Genomic DNA, 11,389 nt, shown 5'->3' on the forward strand with positions numbered 1-11,389 from the left:
GTGAGAGGGATGGTCTGAACTTAGCGACACTGATCCTAAAATAGTTGTGTTGTGAATACCACAATATGTTTTATGGATTTTACTTACTTTTCAATTGACTGAAGTGCATAAAAATAATTGTCTGACTTTTTGTGTTTCTATATTAACAGTGTGGTAAATGGCAAATAAGAACCTAAATGGTTTTAGAGATGTCGGATGAGGAAGTCATGGTTTTACAGAGGCTAGTTTTAGAGATGCTGGATGAGGAAGTCCTGGTTTTACAGATGGGGGTTTTACCAATGCTAAATTTACACATGCTGGACGAGGAAGTCATTGCCTCTCACTCAGAATCTCGGGTATACATATCCGATGACACAGCCTGTGACCTGTGGGTCAAGTTGGAGTTGTAGTTGTAGATGAGCTTACAGTTGGGGAGGACTCCTTCAAAGAGGAGAGTGAAAACCAGTCAAAAAGACTGAGAAAAAAGGGGTCTTACTTGAGTGAACATCGCTCAACTAAAGGCAGGACCAGAAGCCATAACGTCAGGGGCTGCCCAGGGACTGTCCTGTGGTCAACTGTTGTGTCACCAAAAGATGACTGGGAGCTGTTCATTAGTGACAACATCATTGTACACTAAAGTTTACACATTTAAATGGAAAAGCAAAAGGACAGTGAGAGGTCAACAAAGAGGAAACGAACACCTTAATTATACATTATTTTCTTAATTACACATGCAAAAGGAGGTGGCCAATGGTGTTGATGTAGCCACCCTCAAAGCTTACACCATATTTATGGCACAGAGCTCCAACTTCATGGGTGGTGTAAACAGCACCAAAGAGCTTGTGATCTCACACATGCAGAGATGCATGGAAGGCTTTTGCAGCCTACCGCAGGTCATCGCTGAGGCAATGGGAGGTTGTGGGATTAATGAAAATAACCATTACAACACCTCTCAGGGCAGTCATAACCAGATGAAGAAGAGATGTCAGCCACGGCTTGTACAAAGGATGGGGAAGTCAGCTGTTGATGTTCTCAGTGCAAGACAGCGGTCTGCACAGACCACGTGCACTCACACTTCAATTTAAATGTTTTAGAATTTCACAATCGTCAGGGTGTCATTTATCTTCATGATGCACTTAGAATTTTCAAATAAATGTTTTGCAATATTATTTAAGTTTAAGGTTGTTTTATAAACATGGTCATATTTTCAAAAGCCGTTATGTGTTTTCATAATGTTTTTTGCTGAAACGCATATCAAACAGTTTAAAAGCGATTACAAATATTTCAAACAAATATTTATTCAAAGGTCCACATCACCACTCAACATTATTATCTTCCACAAAATGTATATTTTAGATCCATATCAATAAAACACAGATATTACATTACTGTCCCGGCCCAGTGTAGATTCCTTCACTCACAGTTGAAGAGTAGCTATGAAAAAAATGACAGACTTTTACATGCTTTGTAAGTGGGAAAACCTGCAAAATCGGCTGTGTATCAAATACTTGGGGTGTAATGTTTACTATGCATTTTAGGGTTTACTCTGGATTAAGGTATGAACGATGATCCACGGATCTTCGAAACTCGTTCATCAGAAGGAGCGATGAACGATGCATGATCCATGGCTCTTTAAGATCTCTGAATCTCTTTCACCGGAAGGAACGATGAACCATGGATCTTCGAATCTCTTTCACCGGAAGGAACAATGAACGAAAGAATGATGGAGAATTACTAAGGAGAAGAGAGCATAAGTCTTTTAGTCTTTTGGATCTCAGAGTCTCTCATTTATTATCAGCCTAATAGACCAAAAAAGGTATTTGGTCTATTATCATCTGATAGATTAAAATAGTAGTATTAGTTGTAATGATAGGATAAATATCATTAAGTTTCAAATGAAGTTGTATTAATATTTGCTAATCATTTCTTTCGATCTAAATTGATCCTTGATCTTGCCTCTTGATTTTGACTCTAGAATACCTGCACGTAAACACCTCTCCGAACTACCCAACCGGTTAGCTGGACAACTTATTTTAGCGAGCAGGACGAAATGTTCGACTAACTACAAAGTTAGTAATCAACAGCAGACTTTTCTCGATACGCAACCATATAAACAGTCTTTCAGAAACAATACCACAAATTCTATGTGTAAGAGATATCTCTCTCTTCTCTTTTTCATTATCCCTGTCATCAGACCCCTTTGGATTCAGATGTTCAGTTTGAAGAGCGTTGTTTGTTGTTTTGTCTTAGCAGCAGCTTTTACTTCTTGTTCAGACTGGTGTTTAATAGAGACCTGTGGTCCTGAGCCAAACGTGTACAGAACCTTGTTATCTGTATATCAGTTTTTTTAGGGGGGTTGAGCAACGTCTAGATTGGCTCATCCACTTGTCCTGTCCAAACATAGATACTGGGCTATAGCCTTTTATTTTATTTGAATTGCTTGTTTTTTTCCAATTCTAAACTATGCAGCATTTGTACTGTGGACAGAAAAAAACAGGATGTTCTTTCTTGACCCTCCAGATCATTTCTGAATCAATTTCACAGTTATCTCTTGTTGTTTAAACCAGGAATGTGTAGCAAGAAATAATTGATTTACCACTTAATGAGGCCAAAAGTGTGTGTGCGTGTTTTAGTATCCTGGTGGGAACCGGAAATCCTTATGCCGGAGAAAAAAGGCTAAGGGTTTAGTGGTTTAGAGTTGGGGTTAGGTTAAGTTTAGGTTTGTTGGGTTAAGGGTAGGTTTAGGGTTAGGAAAGATTGGATCTGAATTGAATTGGAATACATTTTATTTAATTTGAAAGGCTGATAGAGCTAGAGCAGCTATTTAGAGTTCTAGGTAGAACCATATACAGTGATGTAATTCAAAAGGGATTTACCTAGCAGCGTAATGGGTTTCGCTTTGGAGGGAAACAGAAAAAAAGCTAATATGGCTCTAACATTTCTAAAAGTAATGAGAGAAACTGCACAGAGGCACTTGCAGTCCATGGAGACGAAACAGGAGACACACGTCTCTTCAGTTCTTCACAGGGCAGGGTGCCGTTGCCATGAGAGGATCAGCTGGAGGACAGATGACGACAACAACAGAAAATTGAGTAGTGACATGTGGGTTATTATCACTAAAGCCTCATTTCAGGTGGCTTTTTTTCCCTACACCATCACAGGCCAGCCTTGCTCCACTGATGCCTGGAACTGGTGTTCTTGCAATATGTGTGGGTAGTGCTTCGTAGTAAGTCCACACAATAAAGCATTTGTAAATGAACGGCGTTCCTCTTCGTACGCACTCGTGTTTTATAGATGCCTAGCCAAAAGTGTGTGTGTGTATTATTCATATATCCTGTTATCTTCCTGCTTAGGTTCCAGAACCTTCTTTGGTCACGGAAAGCCTTTGTGGACAGCATGAAGGCCTACGGCTCTAGCTACATCTACATGCCAGCCTTCTCCATGAAGCCTGGAACCGACCCCTCCCTGAGGGCGTACTATGCCCTGGCCGATGCCTCGTCCAACCTCACCATGCTGTTTGCCAACCCTGAGTTTCTCAGGACCGTGGGCAAGTTCTGGAAGGGTCGCCGAGTACACGCCAAGCGCCTGTCCACGGGCCTCTTCCTTGTCAGCTTGGCATTGGGCCTGTGCGACGAGGTGACTGCCTATGGCTTCTGGCCGTTGAGCGTAGGCCTGGACGGGCAGCCAATCAGCCACCACTACTATGACAATGTGTTGCCGTTCAGCGGTTTCCACGCCATGCCTGAAGAGTTCGTCCAGCTCTGGCAGCTACACAAAAGCGGTACGCTGCGTATGAGGGTGGGACATTGCACCCCTAAGGAAGTCGGTGGTTAGGTCTCTTGAAACAATGAGCCCCCTTCCCTTTTTGGAACCCGCACCCGTTATAAATCTCCCCAGACCTCTGGGTGATAAGAGGAACAAAACCAAACAGGTGGTTTTCCCAGAGGTCTTATGAAAACAAACTGAAAGACTTAAAATGCGTAAAAGTAGAAAACATCTTCAGGAGCGGGGCTGAAAGACTGAAATATAATTAAAAGGGAGATAGGAGGATGTCCCATTACTTGCTTGTTTTTTGTTGTTTCGTTGTTTCTGCTTTTGTTCGCTTGAATGCTTGACGGCCATTTTAAGCAATCAATCAGTGTCGAAATAGGATCTATATGTTTTTTAAAGATGTTCTTAACCACTATATCCTAGGGCTGGTTTTTCAAAAGGTGTCTGGTTATTCCAATCTGATAGGGTTACATGAATTTCGATTTTTCAAAACAGGGACATTTGACTCATATTGTGCGTTCAAGGAAAAAGACATTGTAACCCCTGACCCTAACTGGAGGAGTAAATCCCTTCGTCCCGGCAGGCCTATGAAGTCGATCTCTTGCCAACTTCATGCCCAGATATTTGACGGTCGAGTCAGAACACCGGAACATACAGGGACTACTCAGGACCAAGGATTTCCGTTATCTCCATAGGTTTTTATTTAACAGAAGCTTCCAGGCAATCGTTCATACCGACATACAGAAGGTAAGAAAATAAAGGAAGGATCCCAAAGAAAAGTAAGAAACCCTCATCTTATAAAAAACAACCAAACCCCTGTTAGAGTTCCTCCCATTCACACCTCCAACATATTTTGGGAGATTCTACAAGGCTGTGAAGCAACCCCACGACCTCATGTGCTTTCTCACTCTTATGCAGCTGGGCCTCTGTCTGTGGGAAAAGTGAAGCCTACGCAACTCCTACACTGTCTGTATTTCTCCTGTCCCACCCTCCTGTGCAGCTGTCGTGTGCCGACCCTGCCTGCCACTGTCCACACTCTGTCCTAGTAACTTTCCACTCATGCACACACAAATGCTGAGTGTGTGTCCAGTCTGCCCTTGGAAAGACTTTACTCAAAATAGTATGTGCATACAATGCAGTTTTCTGTCATTCTACATTTATTCACTAATATGAATACCTTTATACTAGATTATTCTTCCACAGATGTTGATATTGTGCTGTGTGGTTCAGAATGACACTCCTATACTTAATCTGATCTCCCCAAAATATTTTAAAAACCAGCCCCTGCTCTCCCCTAAAATGTTCTGTTGCGCACAGCCACGCTGAATGGTCGCCCTGTTCACTAAAAGGGATGCCAAAAACTTGGCCGTGTTAGAATACATCTGTGTTCTTTTTTTTTTATCAGTTATACATACATTTGATGATACATGTTTTTATGTTTAGAGACTGTGCGTTGGCGGTGGTTCAATTACAATAGAAAGCTGAAGATGTGATTGATTGATTTGATTGATCAGATGTTTTCACAAATATCCACTGCAAAGAAAATCAATGTATGGATGCTTCATATCACCAGTATGTGTTCATAATGATTGCCAACTCCCTTTTACAATCGCTTATTGGTACAATCCATCAGAGCGAACTAGTCCACTGACAAAATATGGGGGTGGACCATAATGAACTCTGCTGAGGTAGTGCCATGCCTTTACAAGTGTCGTCAGTTGGTTTGAATAGGAAATCAACAGTGACACAAACATGGCTTTGCTGGGTAAATGGGCACCTTGACTGAGTGATGGCGACATGGCTAGTTTCCATTCAGGTGCGGGACACCTGCACACGTCAAACATTGACAATCTTCAGCATACGCACCATCAGTTTCGTCTTCATTGTTGGTCCGAATGTCTTCTCAGTGATCTGAGCTTTACTGTTTAGTATTTGTCATGTTGTTAGTGTTGTCACATATCAGTGTTGTGGTCCACTCTATTTGACCCACACACATACAAGGGAATTATCTTGTGTAGTGTTTGCGTGTTTCTCTTTCCTTTTTGACATAATCACCAAGCGGCTTATGGACAGTGTTAGAGTGAGACGTTTTATTTGTATGTGCACTCCTGTCTTGAATTCTGGGACATAGGATTGAATGTGGTATAGATATCTTTGTTGTTTATGTGTGACCTATGTCATTATCATGTCATTTAGAAGGTTTAGGTCTGCATGGATCAAGTATGGAGACGAGCGCAGCATTAAAACAGTGTTATGTCAAGGTTTGGACTATCCTACAGGCACTGAACAGGTCATGTGAATTGTGAGGTTTTTCAAACCCACGACTTATTCCTCCTCTCTGCTTATTAAAGAAAGGTTTAAGTGCCTTCAGAATTCACCAAGGCAAAAGGAAACAGACATGGCTGAGTTCTGTCTTTAAGGTAATGTTTATCCTTGTCCTTTTTTGAAACTATGATTTCCTCAATCATGATGTGACATCAAGGTACATGTTTTTAAGTAAGATGTGTGAAATAGTTTAAGTGTACATCTGAAGTGGCACTGTATTCCATTTGTAGTGCATTGATTTAAGAGCCAAATGGAGCCAAACTGAGCTCAAATGTATTGACCGTAAGAAAAGAAAAACATAACTGAAATATTCACTGTATGAAAAAACCTAATTTGATCGTATGAATTGATTCAAACATGGTAAAAGTGTATGCTTAACAAATTAAATGGATTTCTGCGTCCGATCATAAAATTTCTGACGAGGTGAAATATCCCAAACGGTCCCAATACTGGCATACTAGCTTACTATCTACTAAAGAGTACATAAACATCAGCAATGCATTGAAAGGCTAATTAATAATTCAATGCCCAGATAAAGCCCCGCCTCCACGCCAATCGAGGCTCAAAACTTGGTTTTAAGAAAAGTTGACTCGAATGAAGGTGGGATGAAATTGTAATTGCAAGAGGAAGCGAACATGAAAAAAACGTGTTTGAACGAAGACATTTTAAGATTAGATGCGAAAATCCATTTGAGTTAAGCATTAACTTTTACCATGTTTGAATAAAAGAAATTCATACGATTACATATTTTTTGTTAACCTTGCTTTTATTTTTATTTCCCAAAACATATTTCAGTTATGTTTTTCTTTTCTTATGGCCAATACAGCTCAATTTGGCTCCATAAACCAGCACCTATAAGGGCTTTGCTTGAAAGTAGACATCAGGAATAGGTTGCCATAAGAAAAGGAGTCATGAATACGAAGCCTTAGATTGAGCTGGTTGCCATTGGACCAAGTTAAAGCTAAACTAAAGCCAAATGTGAATTGATTGTCATTTTAAAAAGAAGTACTACTGAAATGATAACATGTGTTTTAACACTGTTCACCTTCCCAACTTTGTAAGATTTATCATGTCATTTGTAATAATCATGACTGGGAATATGTGACCTTTTTTTATTTGAGTTTCTAACTCAAACTGAGGTTTCATTTAGATATTTTTATATTGTTTTTAAGCCCAATATCTATAATGACTGAGCCATAATGGGTTAAATATTCCTCCAAAAATAAAAGGTGTTTTTCCCCTCAGTGTTGGCATTTGGTTTGGCTGCTAATCCCTGTTAGCCAACACCAGGGTTCATATGTGACATACTACAAACACAATGAGGGAATTTAAATGTTTAGTCATTGCAAATACCCACACATCCAATGGCTGTTTTATCACAAAATCAGGAGTTTTTTTCCACCAAGCCTTTTTCCACAAGAGGCTCTTTCTTGGCCTTATTAAGAATTTGTTTCTAATTGACCCACCTGCTAAGATAAACAAACGCCGATATCTTTGAATTATCTCTTTTGACAATAATTGGGAGATTTTTCTTTAACTGTGCAGCCTGTGGAAACATGTAACATTCATTGTCATAATTGTCTCCATTCGAACTAGCACATGAACATGGCTTCAGCTATACACCGTGGGCATGTTCCCCTTACATCACAACAGCTATATATATATAAAAAATAAAATGGGTCTTTTGATTAAGCCCAGGAAAAGCTTTAACCAAACAGGGTTTCTATTGGACAAATTCCAGTAGGTCTCAAATTTTTGTTTTGTTTGACAAGGTGGAACCTACCTACGTCATTTTGCAACTAAAATGTTTGGTTTTAAATAATGAACACACCCGAGAATTTTGCTGCCATTTACACATTTGACCACACGGAATCTTCACACCAGAATTGATCTGATGGATCAAAAGAGCTTTCAGTGGAAAGTCTTCCTGTCATAAATCTGCCTAAACAGCAGTAAAAATGTATTTAGATGTATTGTTGGTGTTTGCCATTGTCTGGTTCTTTTGGACAATAGATGTGTTTTATTTGCCTTGCCTTGAATTTGTATTCTGAAAAATACTTAGGGAAAGAACAAAGCTTTGAGGTTTTTATATGAAGCTGTTATTGTGTATTCAGCCCTTGTGTAAATCACTGTATGTCAACTCCATTGTTTTTGGTTCGAAGACCCTGCCTGAGCATGTTCAATACAGGACTTAACTGTATTTTATGTGCCATCTGGATTATGCTGAAAATACAAAAGAAAACCAACCAAGAAGAACAATGCATCAAAATAAATAGCAAACACTGGTATCCAATAAAGAAGGAAATATTATCGAATCACCAGTCTTGTGATTTTTGTTTTCAATATTATTTGACTCAGTTAACATGAGCAGCCCAAATATGATATTACTCTACAAATTGGGCTTCTGATTAATCGCATTAGATATTTTTTAAGCCAATGTTTAGCTTGCGTTCTCAAAAGTTTCCATTGCTTTGTCAAAGGGTCTATGCACCCACACAGGGGCATCAACTGTTTTATTGATTGATCGTCTGCAGCTAGATTTAATAACCCAATGGGCTTCAGAAAATCTATTGTACCAGGGTGTGTAGAAGGGCCTGTGGTATAACAACACCGGTAATGTATTTTGCAAATTGAGAGAGAATTCATGTGATCTCAACCACCAGCCAGCTCGCACAGTCCAACTGATTGTAAGCACGACGTCGGAATAGTTTGTCATTGTGACAAAATTTTACGTAGACATTTTACCTTAATTTCAATCTTTTCCAGTGTGTGTTCACCTTATTCGTTATTATTATTTTCTTTGAGCAGAGAAAGAAATGGAACCCTAACTTCAAAAGCTGGTGTTGCCCTGGTGTTGAATTGCACGCACTGCAAGTCCAACGCATGTTGCCATTCACCGGATTCCCCAAGGCAAGGTTGTATAATCCTTAGATGACAGGTTGAATCAGGTGGGATAGTTCTGTAATAGATCAAACACACGGAACGTTCTGGGGGACACCGGTGCCTTGCCTCAGCTGGTTGATATTGTTTTGCAGTGTAAATAATGCTGGCTCTCTGAAGACTGGTGTACTAACCCAAAGTCCATGAGTCAGGCAAAACTCTCCGGCTGCTTCTCCCAGACAGTTCTGCATCACCAGGTTATTTTTATGATCAAGGCTGTAATTTTTAAGTCTACACAAAGGGAGAGAGAGAAAGCGAGAGAGGGAGTGAAGGACTAGGATTTACAGGAGACTCGAGGATATGGAGTCAGATAATGTGTTATTAGATGACAGGTGCCTACAAATACATGTTGCTGTAACAATTACTGTGCCGAACCTTCTCTGTACTGTCTCTCTGTGTGTCTAAGCAGATAGATAGTTTTGACGTCTCCAGAAAGATAACAAAACCTGAAAAATAGGTCCGCACAATAGGTTCTTCGGCAGATCTCGTTCTCCAGTAGGAAAAATTTTGTATTTCGGCCTAGGCGATTTCTTGGGTTAAAATTCGGGTTACTTTTAGGTTCTGGCATCACGGGTTGTACCGGTAATGCCGGCTCGCTTCATGGGAGGGGTGGTTCTACCGTTTGCATGATGAGATAGAGCAAGAGTCTAAGAGACTTGGGGTGGTAGAGTGAATACGTTTGGTAGGGACGTAGGGTTAGAGCATTGATTGATTAGAGGGGCAGTTGCTATGGCTGCTTCATGGGAAACCGCCATGGTTCTTTGGGAGTCGGACGCCATGGACGTTGGACGCCGTGTACTGTGATGGAGGGACCTTGGCGTGGGCAGGCCTTAAATGAAGCATGACTGGTTGGAATATTGAAGATCTTTCTAAAAGAGATTGGTCAGAGACAGCACACTTCAAGTGTATTGGACTGAAAAGACAGAGAAGTTTATACCCGGTCCATACCTTAAAGACATCAGAACGTTCAAGTGTTGGTTACTTGAGAAGCAGAGCCAATCACGCGCCATCCGGAGGTCAAAGGAAAGGCAGCCTGGGATCAGAGATGAGTATGTAACTCAGCTCGTAGTGAATAACTTGACCACTTCTCATAGTGCCTGCAGCCAAGTTCTGTGATTTCACAGTGGGCCACATAGACCCTTTGCTCAAAGCCTGCAGTCATGTTCTGGTGATCTCACTGTGTGTCCTTAACTGCAGAGCAGGAGGGGAGGGGAGGGCTGAGACAGGCAGGAGGAAATAGAACAAATTGAGACACAGGATCTGGATGGATGAGAGGCAGAATTAGGAAACAAAAGGCCTTTTCACACTGCATTGCTTCTAATCCCTGGGCTAGCTTAGCCTGAGTTCACACAAGAGTGTGTTAATCCTGGGCTAAAGGTTCAAACCTAGACTAAGGATCCACACTTGTATTCCTAAACCCTGGGCAAACTGACAAATACGAAACAATACCATTTTACATTCTGTTATAAGTTAAAAATGTTGCGTTCTCTCCGGCCATGCGAATGATGTTACCGGTGCCTACATCACTAACAAATGATCAATGTTATAATGTTACCGTAAGCCTACATCACTAACAAATGATCAATGTTATAATGTTACCCTAGCCTACATCAGACAGCCCTTAGACTCAGGGTTTTAGGAGGCCTTAGACTAGAGCTTATGAGGCCCTTAGACTTAGGGCTTAGACAGCCCTTAGACTAGGGCTTAGGAGGCCCTTAGACTAGGGCTTAGACAGCTCTTAGCCCTTTAGGCTAAGGTACAGTGTGAACACCCCTAAAGGAAGTAGGGCAGTCACGACTGTCAGAATTTCACCACATGATTATTGTGGCCAGAGGAATTCACGTTAACGATTATTATCTTTGAAAAATAAGAATGCTATCAGTAAATAAATCTTTTACTTATTGTGTCTAATTCAATTACACTCAAAATACGAGTATAGGCAGGTCGAGGGCATGTAACATACCTGTACCAATTCATGGATAGTGAAAAAGCAACCAGGTGAACTGATAAACAAAAGATCCACAAGGCCCAACACGTCATTTTCTTCAAATGGGTATAAGCCAACATCATCACGTCTATGTGGGTTTTGTCCCGGGAGTTCTGATGGGGTAAATGGGTTAATTACATACTAGTGGTTTAAGCATATGCATCGTTTGTCTATATGTGACCTTAAAAAAGCTATCGAAAAAAACCAAGATACGTTTTTTGGAAAAGTGATTTGCGCATAGTTCATACAATATTATTATATGTGTATGATATTATATCAATATTTCATGTTTTTAATATCACTGTTATTGTCAGTAGTGGTATATCGGTGACACCCCTAAAAGGAAGTACTGATTTAGCACATAGGAGGAATTATAGTATAGAAGAG

The 11,389-nt window shown here is 40.5% G+C and overlaps 1 protein-coding gene across 1 annotated transcript in view; it reads left to right on the plus strand.

Moving 5' to 3' along the window:
- st8sia1 (ST8 alpha-N-acetyl-neuraminide alpha-2,8-sialyltransferase 1) overlaps nucleotides 1–8,390 on the plus strand; it is a 28,011-nt gene extending 19,621 nt beyond the window's left edge. Inside the window, exon 5 of the mRNA XM_010887329.4 lies at nucleotides 3,333–8,390. Within this exon, the coding sequence (XP_010885631.1) occupies nucleotides 3,333–3,813 (481 nt within the window). The 3' untranslated portion in view covers nucleotides 3,814–8,390. The remainder of the gene's footprint in view (nucleotides 1–3,332) is intronic.
- The last annotated feature ends 2,999 nt before the right edge of the window (nucleotides 8,391–11,389 follow it).

Source organism: Esox lucius, chromosome 23, assembly GCF_011004845.1.
Source record: "Esox lucius isolate fEsoLuc1 chromosome 23, fEsoLuc1.pri, whole genome shotgun sequence".
In the NCBI taxonomy this organism is placed as follows: domain Eukaryota; kingdom Metazoa; phylum Chordata; class Actinopteri; order Esociformes; family Esocidae; genus Esox; species Esox lucius.